At 36.1% G+C, this 21960-nt stretch overlaps 1 protein-coding gene across 2 annotated transcripts in view; it reads right to left on the reverse strand.

Moving 5' to 3' along the window:
* Positions 1-360: 360 nt before the first annotated feature.
* Positions 361-21960, reverse strand: part of MAP3K21 (mitogen-activated protein kinase kinase kinase 21) — a 41334-nt gene continuing 19734 nt past the window's right edge. Inside the window, exons 3-11 of one of the 2 annotated variants that reach the window (XM_066315715.1) lie at positions 18153-18301; positions 17249-17424; positions 12905-13145; positions 10904-11026; positions 8277-8393; positions 7581-7731; positions 6451-6545; positions 4131-4916; positions 361-3583 (exon numbers count right to left, since the gene is read on the reverse strand). In XM_066315715.1, coding sequence (XP_066171812.1) covers positions 3159-3583; positions 4131-4916; positions 6451-6545; positions 7581-7731; positions 8277-8393; positions 10904-11026; positions 12905-13145; positions 17249-17424; positions 18153-18301 — 2263 coding nt within the window. In that variant the 3' untranslated portion in view covers positions 361-3158. The remainder of the gene's footprint in view (positions 3584-4130; positions 4917-6450; positions 6546-7580; positions 7732-8276; positions 8394-10903; positions 11027-12904; positions 13146-17248; positions 17425-18152; positions 18302-21960) is intronic. The other variant, XM_066315716.1, reaches the window with a different exon arrangement.

The following is a 21960-nucleotide window of genomic DNA, read 5'->3' on the forward strand; positions in this document are numbered from 1 at the left end:
CCCAACAAAAACCCCACAACAGAAGGATGTTATTAGTTACCTGAATTCTTGAAGCTGAATCAGATGCAAAGTTTATTTATATCCACTACTCCTCTAAGACACCCAGACAACATTGTAAAATGCATCAAAAGAATATTATGGGCAGATCAAAGAAAAAAAAACAGCTTATGCCAAATGCTTCTGCCCACATCAAGTGCAAGATATCACAGGAATGTTCATGTTACTGTACTGGATTCTTAAAGTAACAAATATATTTTAATCTTTCAAGAATAGCTCCTGGTTTATTCACCAGAGAACTCCTTAGTACATGTTAAAAAACATTAAAATCCATTTTTCAAGAAAAATCAGGTCACTTTGCAATACAGTAGCTACAAAACATTTATTTTTTAAATAAAAACATTTAAATCATCAGGTTTTGTAAAACAGTATATCAAGTGTTTATCTTAATCTTTGTAGGGTAAGCACCTTCAGTTTTATGCTAAAACAATCAACATAAATTATTATTTGGTCAGGCTATCAACCTACATTGAAATAAATATCCATTTAACCAAGACAGGTCACTTAATGCACACCAGATTTCCATATCTTTACAAAAAATTTTTCTGGTGATACATGAATTACAGACTGAAACCATGACTGAAACGATGTCTTTTTCTGTTTAATTTTGGTTAAGACCAGTCTATAATTTTAAACTACAAAAACAATTGTAAAGCACTACAAGACTATAGCTTAAAAAACCCAGCATCACATCAGAGAAGTATTTGAGATGGCTTACCTAAATGGTCTCAGAGTAGGAAATGGAATACAAACTCCTAAATTACTTAGAATGCATTGAGCTGGCCATATCATACGTCCCAATCTTATGGGAAATTATCCATTGAAGAGGAATAGAAATCTTTGTTTAATTACAAGAGAGATAAACTACTAATAAGTGAAAACAATCTAGCTCAAAGAGCTTTTTACACTGATACTATTGATTACAAAACATAGGGTGCAAAATTCAACACTTGAAATCATATAAAACCTTAAAAATACAGAACTTAACAGAAGTTTACAAGTCAAAATACTTCACCACCTGAGATTTTCCTGTAGAAAGCTAAATAGAGATACTTTCTTCAGAAACACATAATACAATCAGCTCCTTTTCTCTCAGCATTACACAGGAATAACTGATCAAGAGAGAGTTAAAATATACATAATGCTCGAAAATTCTAATTAAGTCTTGAAGGTAAATGTGCTATTAGTCTATACTTAAAATTTGGTTCTTGACTATTTTATGAAAACATTTTATATTAAAACTAGAATAGACAATCTGTTAAAGTGTTCTGATGAAATTAAAGTTGAAACAGAAGACAAAAAACAGTATGTGACTTGAACCATGTTGACAGAAAACTAAGAATACAGTGACAGAAACAGGTTTGAAAAAAATGTAGTAACAATCTGCTATGTAAGCATTTAGATTCACAGACAACTAGTGGTTTTGTCTTTACTTTTGGTAAACTAACACTTTATGGAAGTTCTTTTCTATTTTCACTTTGAGAGCTGGGAAGTTACATTTTCCATGTTCTGCTCCGTGTGATTAAGACTTTATTATTTCGTTTGTTTAATTGTATGTCATCTTCAAGGTGGACACTGTAGTGCATACAGTCTCAGAACAGAAATTTTCTTTTTTAATCCTTTAGTTTTGAAGCTTTAAACAACTGTGTATTCTATTTGAACTCCCAGATCCCAGAGTAAAGGAGAAGAAAAGATTTAAACACAGGTCTTAACAAAACAGTATTCTGATGAGAACACAGTAGTTTTAGTCTAACATTATCTAATTTTATTTATGAAAACTATTTAAATGTCAAATGATCTGCAAAATTAAGACTTCAGATACTGGAAAATGAGGGATGTTCCTTTAATTCTAAAAATGCTTTCATCAGGCAAAGTATACTGTATATTTGGTTTATTTAATCATTCACTTAGTGATACTGTAAAAAATTAAACTACCAGTGTTATCAAAGCTAAATGTTCCTCCCCCCACAATTAACTACTTGGAATTTTCTGGAAACTTTCTATCACTGAAAACCAGTCAAGCACATCTGTTTCTGTCCCTTGATTCCCTATTTCCTAAATATGAGTAAGCAGGCACTCAGTAGTACCTTACGAAGAAAAGCTACAGAGATTATACTGAAAGATTTAATATTAAATTATAGCAGTTTTAAAATTAAGTGCAATAAAATGCACCACTGGCTCACTTAAAACCAATTATCCTTAAAACCCACCAACTTTCTTCCATACAAGGTGCAGCAGAGTTTAAAAAACAAGAAGGGGGACAAACCCCTCCACCACAAACAAAAAATTCAAACCCAAGAATATTGCTTTCAGTGCAAACACTGTAGTCTTCAAAAGGTTAAGAGTACAAATATTTACGTTCCAGTGTATCCTTACCTACAAGGAATGCTGTTTCACATTACAAAGTATGTCAAATACCTTTACTTCCATCGCAATACTGAAGTTTACCCTCTCAAATCGATATGGTGGCTGAAACTGAAATGTTTATACAAGCAGTGTAACTTTCTGGAGAAACTAAGCAAGTTCTCACAATAACCAAGGGCAAAAACCTGCAAATTCAGCTGCTGATTCTTAACCAATTTCAGTATCAAATGCCAGCAAATAATCACCTCTTTAATGAGTGAACAGAGCCTCCTCTTACCTGCACCTTAAACCTTGCCCTTTCTCCCTGAACCTACAAGCCATAGAGGCAAGCTGCAGACCACCACTCATCAGGTGAAACTCCTCTTGACAGAACACAACCTCGCTCTATATGCCATTTGTTTTTTTTAATGCGAGAAAGTAAAATTTCTAAACCTCTCAAACCTAAAAAAAATATTCTGTGACACAGCAGAGGGAGGTGGGCATTTTATTTTAATCATTCAAAATATACTTACGAAGTTCACCTAGAATACGATTTTGCAGCATTGTGCTTTTAGAATTACTAGCTGGGACTCCAAGGAAAATTTGAAAAAGGCACCTACTACACTCAATTAGCTGCCCATTTTAATAATTTTGGTACTATTTGTCACAGTACATCAGAAAACAGCAGCACAAAGTGTTAGACAGACTTTTATATTTGTTCCCCTTTATGAAGCAAACATTTTTAAAATGAAAGGCACTCAAGACAGAAACTCTCTCTCCAGTTCATATATAGATGGTCGACAAGTTTTGCTCTTCATTCTGCATAAAGGCACAGTACAGTCTCTATTTTGACCTTCCACATCAATATCAAGTAATGAGGGCATGTGGCAGTTAGTTCTTTCCTCAGCATCTGGCAAGAAGTTAACATCTGGCTCTACATTGCCCTCTAAACATTCAGAGTCTTTAGAGTTTGGTTTAATAATACGTGGAATAATCTGCCATGCATCTATTTTACTTCTTAGAGAAGAAGGTCGAGGCCTTGAGATAGTATTGACAGTGCTTTGCTTTTCATTTGAAACATCACTTTGATTGCTTCTTTGTTGAAAAGATGGGGAGGGCAGAGTTTCAGGAACTGACAGAACAGGGAGTCTGGAGACATCATTGGTTGAAGCAACTCCATTAGCTAGGGGAAATAAAGCCCAAACAAAAAAAGGCAAATTATTTACATAACTTCTTGAATTCTTTGCCATTTGTAAAACTGAGTTGCTGTAAACACTGGTGAATTTTCTTCCACCAGAAAAATGAAGAAGTTTGTACATTGTGGGAAATCTAAGACAAGACCAGTGGTGCTCAAGTAACGTGTCTGCATCTAGACTCACTGCAACTGGCAATCACAATTTACTTTTTATTGCTACAAAAACGATGTAGAGAAAAAGCACTAACCCCTGCCCCGCCCCCCCCCCCAATAACTGGATGAATGTTAATACTGGAATAAAGTCCCAAGAACTTCTCCAGTTATTATGAGGAATTACTCATGCATAGAGTATAATGAAGAATATCACACTTAGGCTACCCCAGAATATCAGTATTGGAATTTAGAACTTCTTTTCAAAAACTCATTGATCATGAGCTTATCTATTTAAATGCAAACCAGATTTAAAAATATTATTTGTGCTTAAATTTTAATCAGCAGTTTAACTTAAAATTTGTGGAAGTTCTTCATTACGTACCTGTGGTCTGAAAATGGTTCCCATCTGATAAGGTTCGCCTATGACCCAACATACTTAACTTTGTGGAGGAATCTTTTGGCACATTTTGAAACTCTTGTTTCAGACCAAGACTAAAAGGCTGATTTTTCAATTGAGTTGAAACTGTGTTAGAAGCCAGCTGTATCCCTTGTTGCCTCTTACTTTCAGAAGTTTGAAATGAGAAGTTGTCAGTGGAACTACATTGACCACAATCACCAAGCACAGTGCTTACAAAAGCATCTTCACTATCAGGTTGAAGTAGGCATTTTGTGGAAATGGAGGGCATAGAGAGAAGATTCACAGTATCTGCAGCTGAATTTAGGGATGGAATACTTGTTTCCTCTTTCTTGGACTGCAGTCGTGTAGGGCTGGCACTCCTGCGGAATTTTGAAGCACGCTGAAATATTCCATCACGCTTCTTTCTCTCCTCTTTAGGCAAGACCTCATCTGGAGCCTGTGACCTGTTCAGCTCTCTGATATCTAAGCCCAGGGCAACAGATGCAAGGAGGACAGCACACCCATACAGCACTGAATCAGTCTTCTTTTTGTGCAGCGTCCTGCTCAGACTGTTTGTAGGTGTCATTTGAGGAGTACTGTTTGTAGAACTAGCAGAAGTTCCTTCTTCAAAGCTCTCGTGTTCAACTGTGCTCTCTCCTTGATCATCTTTCCAAAGAGGTAGATTAATATAGGCCTGATTAGGCAACTTAATTGGCTTTGGTCTTTTACTGTCCAAACCTTCAGGGCTAAGTTTCTTATCAGTACAGGCACCTGTAAAACATCAGAGTATTCTTTAAGACTGGAATTCAGCTGTTTAGCTATTGCATGCCTCTGCATACGTACATCATTATTTCCTTTAAAATGCACAAGTTTTAACCTTGAAGGAGACTGTACAATCCATTTAGATGCTGTCAGAAGCTCAGGCTCACATTTTGAGTTTCAGAAACACATCCTACGCCTAAACCTCTTGGTGTTTGCAACGCTTTGATAATACTTTTTAAATAACACAAAAAAATATTTTGGTGTATGGATTACAGAGAAGAAATTTACTATACACAAACTGGCAGATAAGATCTGGAATATATTCTTTACAATACTTTCAATTCAGCTGAGTTCCAAAATCCAGTTATTAGAAATTTTTCCAACTAATTCCATAGGTCATGGTGGTCTGGAGTAAAGAGTAAATTTAACATCTTACACCTAATGACAAATAAAAAGGAGGGATTATTTGACTTGCATGTGTTATTCTACTATAAACTACTAAATGCTAGAGAATAAACACAGAAATTAAACTATTTTACAAATACAATTAAACTATTTAAACTATTTTACAAATACAATTAAACTATTTAAACAAACACAGAAATATTTGAAATTTAAGTATGTTAACTTTGTGTGCATGGTTCTAGTAGTAAGCTAATAAATCCATAAAATTACTATTTGTGAAGGCTTGATTTATATCCCTACCACTACACACGAAGATTAAAATGCCTTTTTCCAGCAGTGTCCCAGCAGCTTACTGTTTCTTCTTCCAGATGGCATAAATTTATCCAGCTGCTGGTATGGACAGGTTGTATCATAGGCTTTTTTCCTAACACTGGTAACTTAATTTTCTCAGATATTAGAATCCACAGTAGAGAAAAAGGGAGGCAAACTTTAGAATTACTATTTTATTTTCATTACTATTTTATTTTATGTCCATTTATAGTAATGATCATAAAAAGCAACATGCAGCTATTATATTCCTGATCCTAAAGGGACAAAGCATGTTTTTCCTTGTGATTTACCTGAAAATAGCAACATGCTGTCTAAAGCATTTTAAGATTTGAAATCTACATTTCTGTCCTGAAAACTTAGATAAGAGGTCTCATTCAAAAAACCAGGGCACTAATATCTGGGAATATATCAGTGCTTATAGGTTTTTAAAAAACTTTGCATTTTTGCAACAACTATGCAGATCTCATAACAATGTCATCAATGATTATTTAAATGTCAAGACAACTACTGATTTAGGTTCTTTGTAAAAGAAACAAAAAAGTAGTGACTGCAGACCTCATATACAGAGCAGTCTGCAACTCAAAAACATGGAAAAATCTCTTTGTGGTTCTGTTCACAGACTATATTTCTCAGTTATTAATGATGTAAATACAGCGGTTTTTTGCAGAGGAAAATGGTTGGCAGCATGATTTTTCCTATAACAATCTGCGTGATCCTTTAAGGAATTCAAGCAATACAATTTATAACACTGGAGGTAATCTTAATACTATTATATGGCTACTTTCACTTTTTCAAAAATAGCTCTTACCTTGGTCCACAAATAGTGAAGCTAAGGGAACACCCTTCTGATTTTTCATTAAAACAGTTGACCAAGGGTTGCTGCCATCTGAAAGGGGTCTTACTCTGCAATAACAATAGTTAATTTGAGATTACAGATCCGTGCTCACATAAACTTTGTGAGAAAATTACTTTTCTTTTCAAACTGTAAACCTGCAGTACATAACTTGAACACCTTTCCAAAGGTAAAAAAAAAAGACAGAGTACCATTGAATCATGTGATTATAAATGTAAACATGCCTTAATGTCAGGTATTCTTTTCGTGATAAAAACTTCATGCCTAAAAAGCAAGCCAGTGAAAAATGGACCTTTGCTACCTATTGAACAACACAGGTTTGTGAAAACTTGGACAATAGTTCCATTGTCTCAAATAAATGATGTGAATATTGGAAGTTTATTAAACATAGTGATTTTTAAACAAACAAAAATCATATAAAGCCAGTTCCAACTGATTGTCTGGAACCAACTCTTGATGCAGGTAACAGTGGATATCCTTACCAAGAAAAATAAAGAAAGTAATAAGTATATATATATATATATATATAAGTAATCGTATATACTAGAGAAATAAACAAAAGAATTCTTACTATCTCTGGTTTTGAGCCATTGGAAAACACAATCTGTAAGTAAAGCTGTCCAGCTGATTTTCATAACCCTTTCACCCTCTGTCAGCATAAAGGATGTTGCTAGTGTGAACTGTGCCTCACATATGCCAAATCAGTCAGTCTTATTTAATGCTACTGAAAGTACCCAATGGGGACCATGCTTGCAATTCCTCAAAATAATGTCAGGAAGGGCAAGAAAGATAGGCCATGAATGTCTGGTATGCACTGGTAGCTCAGCATCCCAGTACGTCCCAAATCTCGAAGAAACAGAGATAAAGGGTAATAGATAAGAATCAATAAAACTTTAACATAAGTAGGTGTTTTATCCTCAAGACTAAGTGGGGGAGCTACTCATCAGTAATGTAATTTCTAAATTAATTAAAAGGTAGGAGTTCTTGCTGTAACTAGAGACAGCAGAACTTTTTTCACTCACAACCTATGCCGCTACCAAGAATGCATTAGTATTATCAAAAAACCAAAATGATTGTAGACATACTTGTCCTTACAATCTGCACGATCCTTTGTTTGAACTGAACTTGGTCCCCACGTACAACCTTTCTTTTTAAAACTTCTCTTCACATCTTCAAACTCTTCTTGGTGATATGTTGTGCTCCTTCCCCAAGTTCTGTTGCTTTCATCTGAAGTTACTGGAGATTGAATTTAAAAACACAAAACCCACACACATAAATACTATTTCTAAACCCACAATATTTTGACAGAACAGAATATCTTCTGCACTGCAAAACCATTTTGACACACTAACACACTGGAGTAGAAAAAAAAAAAGAGATTTTTTCCTTTAAAAAATCACCACGCAGACTTCAGTGATCCAAAAAGATGAGCAAGAAAGAAAAGTAATTTATGAGCTGACAAGAAACCCAGATTAAAGATAAAGCAGCAAAGCAATCACATTTTCCATGCTTCCTTTAACTGAGAACCTTATATTTAGGCAATTCAGACAAGTGAATTAGACTGAGCACTTAAGTTCAATGAATAAAATACATTCTGTGGACAACTGGTATCAAAAGCAACAGAATGCTCCAGTTGTGACCATGATTAACATTTTCTTTCTCACTACACCAAAACAAATTATACTTTAAAGTGTCTAGTCTCCATTAAATGCTTAGTCTGTCACTGTCTCAGCTGACAAATTAAACAGCACCAGCACCTAGGAAACATAATGAAATCTTGCCTTTTTTCATAACCCCACAGGGAAGTTCATATTCACTTGTGATATCTACATCTTGCTGGTACACATACACACTGTTTCTTCGGCCATTAGCTGTGTGTGTATCTGTTTTTGGAATCACTGAGGAAAAATTAAGAGAACGGAGTAGAGATCTTAGTCAAAATGATTTCTGAAACAGAACTGTTTCCCTCAAATTTTGATCTTTGGGACATAAAGCCTGGATCTATACAGGCATTAGGCGTCTTCTAATGATGGGTTTTCATGGTAGGATTTAAAGGATCCTCTTTCTAGGACCCAATCTGGGAGGGTAGATTTTCATATGCCACCTAACAGAAGCATTAGCTTGGTATCATGATGGCACGCATACAGATATGATGGAGACCTAGGAGAAAAACAACACTGCCAGTTATAATAGCATGATAAATGAGGGGGCATTTATCTACTGTCCATGCTTCTGCTGTTCTTTCCCTGCAGAGATTTTCTTTCTTCCTCCCCATACACCTTGCCAGCAAAGCTCACCCTGTAGCATTGCACTTCACTTGCCTACCATACACACTCATTTTCAACCACATTCCTATGGAATATGTACCTTAGTGGTTTTCCTTCTCCCTCAGAAACACTTTCCAAAATCAGCAGAATTATTTTTAATAAGAAATTAACTAGATTTTTCTTTTAAATTAACATTTAGATTTGAAAGTTAGACTTGCTTAAGACAAAGTGAAGCAGTCAAGTAACCAGTTGTTACAAATGCCTGTTCAAATCACCTGTATTTGAGCAAGTCGTCTTGAAACAAAGACACTTTGAAGTTAAATCAAGATAAAAGATTACTGTGGGAAAGGGAATTTTTTTTGCACAGGTGCAGATGGGTGTGGAAGCTAAATTGTTTCAGCTAGATACTCCTGAGATATTTGATAAGCTTTTAGGTAAAAACCTAAGGATTCAAACTCAGAAGCAGACATGTACTTCTTTTAAATGAGAGCTCTTATGTTGTCCTGCATGTTCAAACCCTATGAATACAAATGCCTGCTAAAATAAAAAAAAGAAAAAAACCTCCTCACTAGCACTTAGCACACATACAAGGAGTGGCATTGCAATAGCTTACACAAGGCTATGCAATTAAAAAAATAAAAAACAAACACAGAAAACTCAAGTTTTCAGAACCATGCCAATACCTGACATCTGCTTCACTTTCAAGCAGTTCCTCACAGAGCAGGAAGAATCAAAGATAAAATGAGATAGTTGATACGTAATTATGACATTTTACTAAGGAAAGACTTTCTTTACCTTTCTGCAAAAAGCAAAGCAACCAACCAACCTGAAAAACCCACCATATTTTGAGGACTGGAAACTATTGACAACACAGATACTCCGTCAGCTAACATCTGAAAAAGCCTCCAGTTGATTTTCCCTCCATCTCACACTTTCATTATGAAAAACAAGACAGAGTTTGTCCACCTCTCTCCTTTAGCCACAACTGTATCTACTGCAGCTCAAACACATACTGAAGTGCCAGAGAAGACATCACTGCTCCTCTTTAGACATTAACAATGAAAAGGATTTCATAAGGCAGAGGTGTTACAAAGGAGATGAGAGATCTGATTTCTGTCCAGACTTTATACGAAATGTCAGGCTGGTTTAAAATTCAATCAATCTTTACAGATTAGCTACAGAACAGTATGGAAAAATCCTCATGCATTCTGATTTCCCCTTCTCCTCATTTACAGCTGACAAAGTCAGATTCTCAAGTAATCTCCCCCACAGGTGACTGTGCTTGCAAGAGAAGGCAAGCAACATCCAGAAGCAATCAGCTGGAACAGGTTCCACTGATTTCATAAAGAGAGAAGTTTAAGGCATTCCTCTTTGAATATGAATAATTAGACAATCTACTTTGCACAATAGCTCAGACAGTACAAATGCAAGCAGTGATTCCTGCAGTAACTGTTTTATCTGTGTATATGTCATGCCCAATTATAAATGCATACTTCTCTGTAATAACATGATTGTAATATCATTGTATTCCTGGTACCTCCACTATGTGAGTATGAACATACCTTCCCTTCTGTTATCAATATAAATAAGAATGTAGACCTACAGATGTACCCACAGTTTTTTCTCTCTCTTTTTCCTCTTTTCAAAAAACCTAAAATGAGATTTCTTCTGGGCTTATGCCTGCTTAAAACTTGATTCTCTTTCAAGGTAAGAAACTTGGGTTATTGGCTCAGTCTTTGATATTTCCATATTACAAGACTCCCTTACTCTCTGAACCTTTTTCTTTATCAACTCCAATACCTAATAAAAACTTGTTTTCCATCTTACTTGGGTTCTAAATGTGATGCTTTGCATTCTGTCATAAATTTTGATTTGTCATTGTTTTATCCCAGTCAGTTTACAAACTGGTTCCAAAAGTACTTAAAAAATATACAATTTAAAGCATTCACAATCATTCTGAATTACTGAAAGTTATTTAGCATTTTAGCAAGATTATCCCTCCTTTCAAAAAATTTACAACTGTTAGAACCAATCAAGGGACATGTAAATCTGACAGAAATCTGCCTGCAATCTGATAGTACTACCAACATTTCAGTATGTATATGGAACATTCTCTATTGATCAAATGAGTGGAGACTTACATTGTATAGCTCGAAGACGAGGAATTATTGTGGGGCTACTTGATGGACTAGAGCTGTTACTGTTTAAACTCCTCCTCTTATCCAGATTGGGGGATGCCTGCACTGTTATTTTGTGCTGGAAATCTGTAAGAAAGCAAAATAAATCAGTTCTTATGTTCTGAATAAAAAAACTTCTCAGAAGAACATGCTGCTATACTTCTTAAAACGAAGTTCATTATATAATGAATTAGACTTCATTATATGTAATTTATTTATACAGTTAAGAGATACACATATTAAAAACCTTGAAAAACTCTAAATGAAACAGTTCAAATTTTGAGTCAAAAAGGCAGGACTTCACACCTTCATGTGATACTCTTACAATAACAGCAAGTTGGTACAAGTGGACCTGATCTGAGACACATCCACACCACAAGCTGTTATTCAATTTCCTTGGCTGTCACAGGAGGGACAAAAAATACCCCTCAGTATTTCATTTCAATTGAACCAATATTCATGGCAATGAGATTTACCTGATTTTTTTAACATCTAATTAATATAGAATATTAAAAAAAGCATTAACAACAGTTAGATTTATTCATGTTAGAAAATCAAAACAGTAAATATAGAATTACAAATATTTATAGCAAAGTAGTAAAAAAGAACAACAAATACTGAAGAGGAAAAAATTTATGACTTAATATGCCACTCTAATACCCATCATCACTGCAATTATATTGTACACTATTCTTAGAACAGAACTGTCTCAAGGACAAGTTCATCTGGATGTTCTCGATAACAAGGAGCCAACTGCTATTCTGAATGAAAATATTTATTTTATCACTGTTTCAAGTTAAATATAAGCAGAACTGGAAACAAAGGACCAAATATTCAGTTGAAGTTTGCAATCCAGCATAAATCTAACTAAAAACCACAATGTTTGTCTGGGAGGGTGTAGCGTGGCTTTTATCTTATTTGCTCTTATTTTTAAAGTAAGGAAAAATATCTCACTACTGCTGAAATAGTACTCTAAATATTACTGCCCCCTTTGTGTCTTTCCAACTACCAGACAGCTACAATTTGGCAAGTGTGTTAACACAGCATCAAGTTCTTAATGCATTTGTAATAAACAGACAGACTTGACCTGGAAGCCACTGAAGGGAAGCCCACCAACCCCAGGATGCTGGTAATGAATTTGGAATAATAATGAAGGCTCTCCAACCATTAGTGAAACCATGAATTTGTGCAGTGCTATCTGGTGGCAACATTAAAAAGGCACCTCTAAACAAGCCCCTGAGAGCTGAAAGACTCTCACTGTCTACAAACATGCCTCCTTTGCAAAGGGGGAATTTTAATGCATTCACAGGTGGAATGAAATGCTCTAACATTTAAATTATACCATATTTGCATTCTGAAATCATCTGCTGCTGCTATTAACATGAGGGTTTTTTTGCAAGAAATAAGGCACTGAAGACTGTAACTGCTGTGCTGTACTTGCAACTGCAGTAAGTGTGCAGCTCAGACCTACTGCATCTATACACCTCCAGTCCTCTCTAAGCACTGTTCTTCTGCTTGGTATTGGCAATTTTAGGGCAAACAGCATTGATATTTGATCATGTTAGAGAGTTCTGGCATGTACTAAAAATACTTTTCACTCTGTGCAGAAACAATGATAACAAAAATCTGAACTTTGAACCAGTATTAAATCATGTGGCTCTCATGCTAGTGACCTTTCTCTCCAAATGGGATATACTTTTAGCTGAATCATTCTTTCAGATGAAATGAGGACTACTTCATGAGAATACGATATGTGAAAGCTTTTCCTTGTGGGGAGGGAGCTATACAATTCTTACCAAACCCTTCTGTGCATTACAGTAGAAGAGCCTGGCAACAAAACAAAATAGGAGCCAACACTGAAAACATGAACCATGGAAGAAGTGAAGAAGCCATATTTACTCATTAATGCCTGAAGAAGGCATATTTAATCAATATATATACAGTGAACTTAAAAAAAATGCAAACCTGAAGGCAAACTAATTCTGTGTCCATCTTTGAGTTTTAACCGGCTTCTTTTGAACTTGCCCTTCCTCTTCTTCACATTGGGTTTCTCTTGGTTTAACTGGAATATCATGATATTCAGCTCACGCTCCAGCACATCGATCTCACGTTCTGCTAACTGCTGCTCACGGCGCTTCAGCAATTCCTCTTGAGATTTTTGCTGAAGAGCTGCTCTTGTCAACTCCTCTTCTCGTGATCGAAGCTCCTGAAGACAAGATTCAGAAAAGTAAAACTAAGTAATCAAGTGAAAGGAGTATTAAAAGACATATGGAATGCACAATACTTTGGATCTCCTGATTTATTTTTCTGATGCACTATATACGTGCCACATGCCCAATCTTCTACCAGTCCTCCATTCTGAATAAACTAAGATTCTGTATTCAGAATCAAGCATTACACAGATTTCCTTTAAACCATTTAACTTGAGTCACTCCACTTAAAGCAGGTAAGCAGTAACAGTGGGGACAAAACATGCAGACAAAGATTATCAGCTGACAGCCCAGCAGAAAATGCGCTTCAAGTATTTCACATGATGAGAGACTCTTGCACAGCATGAGGGCTGCTGTTGGATAGCTCCTACGCTTTAACATAAAGCCAGTGACCTGACGAATACACAAATTACTGCCTTTATCTTAAATTTCCTAACCTTTCCTGTTTTTCAGCCTCATATTAAGTAGCACTTTTCTATCTAGGAAAGCAATCAGTATTACGCTGAATGGGGATTAGTGCAATAGGATAAACTAAGTCATAAGACAGCTGTTTTTTAATTACATCTAGCAGGTATCTGTAACATCACACAGCTACTAACCACTGAATTACAGCACACAGACTTCCCAACCACCACTCTCAGAAGAGCTGCTCTTCTTTATTCTTTTTCATTTTGGAAAAGGAAAAGCTTTAGTAAAGAAGCTAGTTAATTTTTCAGGGTAAATGAATACCCAAGGCTAAATAGCTGTAAACCTAGCATCTTAAAAATATCTTAATCTTCAGTTTCCAAAATCTGTTAAAATACATCTGAAATTTAAGATGTCTCTAATTTTAGACCTTCTGTCACAGTATGGGGCATAGAAGACAGGAAACAGAACACTTACAGTCTACATTGCTAATAACACTGTACTGAAAGCATAGGAAAAGGAGAATGAGATGTGACTCATACCATAGATGTTTCTCATGACATATTTTTATCATATGATTGTGTAAATTCCACTTAATTCAACTCAGAAAACCATCATTTCAAACAAAGCTATGCTAAAAGTTCAGGATATCTAAGAATTTTATTTTTATTTAAAATGAATTAATTTTTACACTGTACAATTTTATAATTGTGGTGTTGCTTGGTTCTGTTTGTCTTTGTTTCATTTTTATTTCAGAACTGACTGCCTAATTCTGCTCATTGGTATACAGCAATGTTGTATGACAGAAGAATTCCTTATTTCATACTGTTAAAGCAAAAAATTACTTCCTGAACTGCATTACCTCTGTGTTTTCCAACAAGGGGATGTTCAAATGCTCTTGCCAAAAAGACTACGAATGTCAAAAGACAAGTTGGCACTGAAGCAAACTGGTTGAGTGAGAAGCGTCTTCAGAAAGACAGTTTCTGGGTTTTTTTACAGCTATAGCATGCATAAATTTTAAAACCATGATAAGCAGTGTAAGTGATACAACTGACAAATTTTATATAGTATACTAACTTTAGAGTGAGCTTGTTTCAACACAATATTGGAAACCAAACTTTTTTTAATTGACCCGTTTAACATACAGCATCTTGCTAAAGGAAATTCAAAAGAACCTGTCTTTATGCCAGCAAGTAATGCTTTGGGTTGTGTTCTTCTGTTTCTTCTGTTTGCTCTTTTGGATTTTTTTAAGATACTTAATAACTTAATTTAGAAACTCCTGAAAATCCTCACTTTCTTCCTTCTCTGTCCACTCAAAATAGGGCAACCTAAAACAAGGGTTGAAAGCAGAAACTACATGAATTCAGATTTAGAAAAAAGCTACTTTAAAGTTTCAATAGAGATCTTTATTACTGCATTAGTACAGTTAATTAAGAGACATTGTTGATTTTCCACCTTTCACAGCCCTCAAATCCAGGTTCCATAAATCTCAGCAATCAGGCAAAAACTGAGGGTCTGTACTGAAATGGTAGACAGTCTAGAAGAGGTAAAAGTGTTTCCTCAATAAGAAATTAAGTATTTACTCTTTTCCAAATAAACTAATTAAAACCAGACTTATTGCAATTAGTTAGGCAATGTTTCCACACCATTCTACAATTAAAACACCCATTGTAAGGAAGCTTGGAAAGAATTCTATTTTTCAATTGCTCAAGAACATTTGTCAAAATAAGATTGTGATCTTCTCTTTGAGTAGGTGTCACCATCACTCATTTGCAGCAAGCCCTTGAGGAAATTCCTCCAGCTACAGAAGTTCCTCTTACAGAAGGAATGAGAGTCCATCCACAGGATTTTTGTTGTTTTATTAATATTATTATATAAATACTTTATAGACATGACTTTCTCTTTAGTAGCTCATAGCAAAATTGATAATGTGCCAAATTAAAAAACCTTGCATATATGAAAACCTTGTCTAAGTCAAAGTTATGCGTTTTCAGTCTTAAAGAAGTATATCTCATTAGACGCTTCTGGAGATGCCCTTACTTTGGCATACAAAAGGTAAATTTCATTTTATCTTTTCCCCTCACTAACTGAGTTTAACTCACTTTTGCACCAAAAATATGACTCTCCTCATAAACATTTTCACCTGCTTATTTAACCCTAGAGTTGATTTAGTCAAATTTTTCTTGCACAGGAAATCTCAAACTAGAGTAATGCCTCCAGAAAAACAAAAAAGAAACAAAAACCTGAACAGGAAGGCCTGTTACAATTGCTCCCAGAGCAAAAATAGGAAAATGGTTGGTTGAGCAGTTGCTGGAGGGGCCAAAAACAGAGTTATGTTCTATGGCAGGTTGAGGCAAGTGAACACAGTAGCTGGTGACCCCACAGCAACTAAAAAAAGGAAGCCTTTACTCTCTGTAGAGGAACTATAACTCAACTGCAAAGGAAGAGACCTGACAGCTCCTGAGGCACACAGCTCAGCTCTAGAACTCTGTACTACTGCAGGCAGAGCAGATCACACCACATTCTTACACCCACTTCTGTGAACCAAAACGAAGAGGGAAATGCAGAGCGTAGAGGAAACAGTAAATAAGAAGTATATAATGATACTGCAGTCTTACGGATGATCAGTAAATTCTAATAACACTATGCTGATTTTACATACAATATGTAATGTCATACCCAACACTAGCCAGAAGTCCACACACTTTTGTGACATTTGATGAGAACAAGTGAAAGACAAACAAACATTGACTTGAAAGGCAAGAGTTTAGTTCTTGCTTTTGTCAAACTTGGTGACTACATCTTCCATAAAGGTTCTTCACAAGTCACTGCACCTCAATTTATCATCTTCCTTGTCTACAATCACGTCATGAAAAATAACAGCAAGTATATACTGGGCAATAATTATCCTGCAAGAAACACCAGCAAAGAAGGTAGTTGTTTCTTCCAGAAGCATTTCTAGCAGAGACTCAAGCACACCTGGCCTATTCCAACTGTTATCCTTATCAAGTTGTCTAAAGGAAAATATAAAACTCAGGGTGGTTAAAATCAAGTTGAAGTGAGTGTAAGAGAAAACAAAGAGAACTGACAGTGAGTACTCATTTAGTACAAACATCATGATGTGAGAGTATGGAAGGAAGACAAGGGACAGAAACCTGAGTAATAAAAGAAACTAGATTTGCTGATTCATGTGTATGAGCTTGACCTTATTAATATGCCAAGAATATGTTCCAAACCATTGAAAGGCATCCATATGATCAGTCTGTTCAGCAAGAAGAGAGATAAAAGCACAGCTCCCTTTTTGGAAAAGAAGCCATGGGAGGATACAGTCACATAACAGGATGAAAGGCTTTTCATTCTCACAGCTGAGCAGCAGCAGCAGCAAATTCAAGGAAAATGTTTAACAGCAGCTGATAATTTGCAGTCATAAGGATTAGCTTAAGGGATAAATTCAAGTGATACACACAAACATACAAGAAAAAAAATACTACATTGTAAAAAAGAGCCTAGAATGCCACATTTACAGATCTACAATCTGTTTTCTTTGAGGAGGTGGGTGTGGATATCTTTCTTCTTCAACTGTATGAGTGCATTGGTAAGCAACAATTCAGAAGTTCAAAACTGCTGTATCACATAAACATACATACACATATACCCTTCCTTCACTGGCACACAATTAGAAAAATCAACTTACTTTTTCCTTGGTCCTCAATTCATTAAATATCTGCTGAATTTCCAATTTCCAGTCATCTTGCATGGAGTGGAAAGACTCTTGAGGCATTTCAGTCATAACTGCCCCTTCAATGGCAGTAAGCTGTTCAAGAATTAAGGCAAACGATGGTCGGATATGAGGGTCCTGCTCCCAGCATTCTAGAATTTACCAAAATCCCATCAGTTTGTAAAAGCACATAGAACATTTTGAAGAACTACGTGAATTTCAAGTTACTTGCTAGTGCATTTCAAGTTGTAATGTGTTCTCTTGACCTGCATCACATCCCCAGTCCTGTCTCAATTTACAGAAACGACATCTACCCACCTGTACACAGAGGATTGTTTTTGTACTAATAGTATTTTTTGTCTATTTTTAGCATCTGAAATAGCAAAACTAGCAATATTGTATGGAAGGAATAAATGAAAAAGCTAAAAATTCATTAAACACAAGGAAATACCCATTAGCAAGCAATGTTTATTGCTCTCTAAAATATTTCTGTAACATTTTCGATGCTCGGGAAGAAACAATGAAAAAAACCCTGGCATTTGCAATTCTTCTCCTTGGGATTTTAATATCATCTTGTATTAATCCATACCATAATCCTGTAATTTATGAAAGTTAATGCAATTTCAGAGTAGAGCAAAATCTGTGAAATCAGAGCACAAACAGTATTGTTGCTACTGAAAAACTTATATGTAACACTGTAACACTGTATGGCTCCCTCAGAAACACACCCAACTCTCTATAAAATCAGACTGCTGTGTAAAGAAAAAACACTTGGTACACATCACACTGTAAAATGAGGTACTTATTTGGCAACCCCATGATTATCTCACACCCCCAAAACATAGCTACTTAAATATATAGGAAAAAACAAGGTGGATACCTTTCATTAGTTTTGCAAATGGTTCAGGGCAGGTGGATGGAATGGGCAAAGTGAGCTTATTGACAGCTACTCCATAAGCCACAGCAAGGCCATCAATGCCACGGTAAGGAACTTCTCCTGTAAGCAGTTCCCACAGCAACACTCCGTAACTAAAAAAGGTAATTTTTTAATCAGTTATTTTCTGAGAAAGAAACAACAAGAACACAAGAAAACACAAAGAGGTATCTGTCCAACCATGTACTCAAATTGATGAGGATTTCCCAGTCATAGGTGAATGCCTTTAAGTCAGGTCTACTTTTTTCACCATGCACCTTTCCACTTAACAGTGATTAAGCAAACTGGGTGTGACTTTAAGGCTGGCTTATGCTCTTATTCAAAATATAACCCTGAAGCCAGTTCTATAGAAATGGTAGTGCCACATAAATCTGACTTAAAATAGAAGCCTGAATGACAGGAAAACAAGCAACCTTCTCCCCACCAAAAACCAAACAAACAATAAAAAGAAATCCTCAGCAGAGCATTCAGGCCATTTCCTTTCCCAAATATTTGACAGCAATTTACTGAGAGGAACATACTTTCTCTCTTATTTTTTTAAATAGCAGTAATAAAAACTACAGAAAATTCCCATCTTTATCTGGAAGTTTGCGTTTCCAATTCCATCATGTATATATAAAGACCAGTTAACTTGTAACTTCCCATTGAAGATGCAAACAGATTGTTAAACTATTTCATGCACACACAACTAATTTCTCCATACTAGAAAAATCCCCCCACAAAATCCAAACAAAGCAACACTGTTTCCCGTGAAAGGTGGTGGCATGAAGAGATCTTTTCTCAGTGTTGGGTACAGAAATCAATCATGGGAATTCCTATTACAGTAACAATTACCAGAACAATTTCTGCTATGCTCTCCACGCAAAGAGCCAGGTGTTGCTTTGACCTTCTTTGGGTCTGTATGCCCAGTGCTTGGTTTGCTCCAGTGATCCGAGCCCCTACTCCCTACAAAAGGACAACACACTGGCTGCTGTGGCTCTAGAGCTCTTACTCTACCACCACTGAAATGGACAAGCTTTCACAGTCATTTCTGTGGAATTACTCCTTTCAGAATGCTAGCCTAAAGTGGACTTTATGACTGGATTTGGTTTGTTGCTCCTCCCTTCATCCCCACACCCCATCCACTTCTCTTCCTGCCAGGGAACCACTACCTGTAGAACAAGGATACAAAGAACAACCTACCACTGCTTTTGAACAGTAAAGTGAGCAGGCAAAGGAAAAAACAGAATATGAACTATTGCTCTTGCCCCTTCTCCCCAGGTGTCCAAAGAAACTACCCGCAAGTTTTGCAGGACTAGACTGAACTCTCTCCAACATAAGAAGAAACTCATTCTGCACCGGGGAAGTGAGGGCAATGCACCCCTTAGGACTAGAAACGACACCTCAAGTGGAGCAGATATGACAGGGAGAAGAACACACGCCAGTTAGAGTTTTCTATCACTGCCTGCTTAATGAGAAAGTCAGTCAGCATTAAACAACACCTTACAACTTCACTTTAGTAAACAGTAAAACAGCCAACTACACAATATCAGCACAAATATCAGGAGTACTTGTATGGTCTGTCTGCCTGATGATTCTGGCATCTCATAAAGTCCTTAAAACTAATGAATTTACAGTGCTAACATTTCATCAGAAGCTGAAGAAAACAGACTGCATGTGCAGCCAAAAGAAAAAGGAATTTAAAAAGTCTTGGGCTTCTTAATAATTCCCTCCTGCTTTTTCTGGTCTGATTTCTGCATTTGCTTGTATACTCAAAGAAGGTTAAAATAATGAATTCTATTTTATTTTACAACAGTGGTATTCTGACCAGAATGAATAACACTTCCTGTGGTACATACACATTTTATGCCCGATGGAGGAATTCTCCTGAACTATAGCTCATCTGTGTCCTTGGAGAAAGCATTTAAAAAAAAATCTCTCAGCAAGTACAGACTGTTGTAAATTCAAGTAATTCCCTTGTTCAGACTATGCCATTAGTATTTTAGCATGAACTCTGAAGATCAGCAAAAAATTAAATTTAACTAAAAAGAAGTCACCTTTTATAAAAAAAATTGTGCCACATTATTAGCTTTAGTTGTATTTATAATTCAAGCCTTTAATCTTAGAGAGTTCTCAACAGTGCCAAGAAGGTGGTTGTAAAGTTTTAAACAGATCAACACAGTAACAGCCTTTTAATAAAAGCATTCTTAATGTCAAGTACCAAGAGCCAGCACTATGGGGAAAAACTGCAAGGAGGAAGCCTAAAATCATTATAGTTTTGATATGTTGGAGTTTTTGGGAGGTACTAAACTGCCATTATCTAGGAAAACAACTAGTTGTTAACTCCCTCAACTACACAAGTAGTTACATTGTGTACTAAATTCCACCAGCTCACATACAATTGTCTTATGCATACAGCATGAGCTTCTAAGAAATAGCTGTTTTTTAAAGAGCAAAAGCCATGCCCCTTTCCATCATCAGCAAAAGTCCAAAGCCCCAAGCATGTCATTGAAATACCATTGAAAATTTTTAAACCACAAAAATGAATACACTCCCAAAAATATACTAAGTATTTTCATTATTAAAATTATTTTCCTTCAATCAAATGTGATTTAAGCCTTACTGTATCTCACTCTAGTGAAAACTTGCTGATTTTACATATTTTAGTAGCTGGAAATCTGAAGGTAAGGTTCTCAAAGTTTCTTTTACTCTACAATCCATCTTCTAGAGTAGAGGTTACTAAGCACTGCTACACGAATCACTTCAAATTTATACAAATGTTCCAGGCAAAAGCAACTGCTAACTCAGTACAGTAGATGCTTCCTGGCTTTGCCAAGGGTTTGTACAACCAGGACACACATTACTCTAAAGACCACTGCTGAAGCACACCATCAGCACGTGGAAATCTGTGGGCATATTTGTACTTTCAGGCTGCACACAAAACCAAGACTGACACACCACTCAGAAATGTGTGATGACTGATGGAAGGGTAGGGTTGGAAGAGTAGAATTCTTGTTTGGGAATTTGGAAGCATGTGCCAGAGTAAAATACAGTAGTTAAAGGTCTGGTTTGAAAAGCAAAAGGATACACGTGCAGGGCATGGAAAGCGCCAATTCTGCTATCTAGGATGACTCCAGAGAACATACAGCTTGGAAGGCTCTGCATGACAATACTCCCACAACGTTTCCGAGCACTGGTAGATTCTGGAAGACTAGCTGGAAGTGTGAGCTGCCTCAACTTGAGCAGCCTCAATTGCTCTTTTTGTCCCTAGTAGGAGGACTGCAGATTTCATTCAGAGCCTCAGCACTCAGTACGTGTAACTGAGGTTTAGAAATATGCTGAAACATACTGTGTTCTTGTCTTAGAGAGACCCATATACTTAAACTGGTAACCTGAAGGCTTTTTAAAACAAAAACCACTCCTGTAACCAGGATATTCTTTATTTGCTTTTCTTTTAAAGAAAGAGTGAAGACAAGCAATAGAATAGATCAAGGTGCAGTGAGCAGAAAATGTTTAGAAGCTAAGAAGGTCAAAACTATACTGCAAAACACAGCCTTTCTACTTAAAAACCTCTCCTGTTAGACTTCCATCATTGAACTAAATACTTACATTTTTACAAGAGAGGCGTGCAGAAGAGAAGGCGAAGAAGAGAAATACTGTAGGTTCCAAAAATGTAAACTAATGTTGCAGCAGAATATAAAATAATTGCACCAAAGCATACCCCCTCAGATACCTAAAATCACAGCAACAAGACTGGACAGGACCTGTAATTAAG

Source organism: Sylvia atricapilla, chromosome 3 (genome assembly GCF_009819655.1).
Source record: "Sylvia atricapilla isolate bSylAtr1 chromosome 3, bSylAtr1.pri, whole genome shotgun sequence".
Taxonomy (NCBI): Eukaryota; Metazoa; Chordata; class Aves; order Passeriformes; family Sylviidae; genus Sylvia; species Sylvia atricapilla.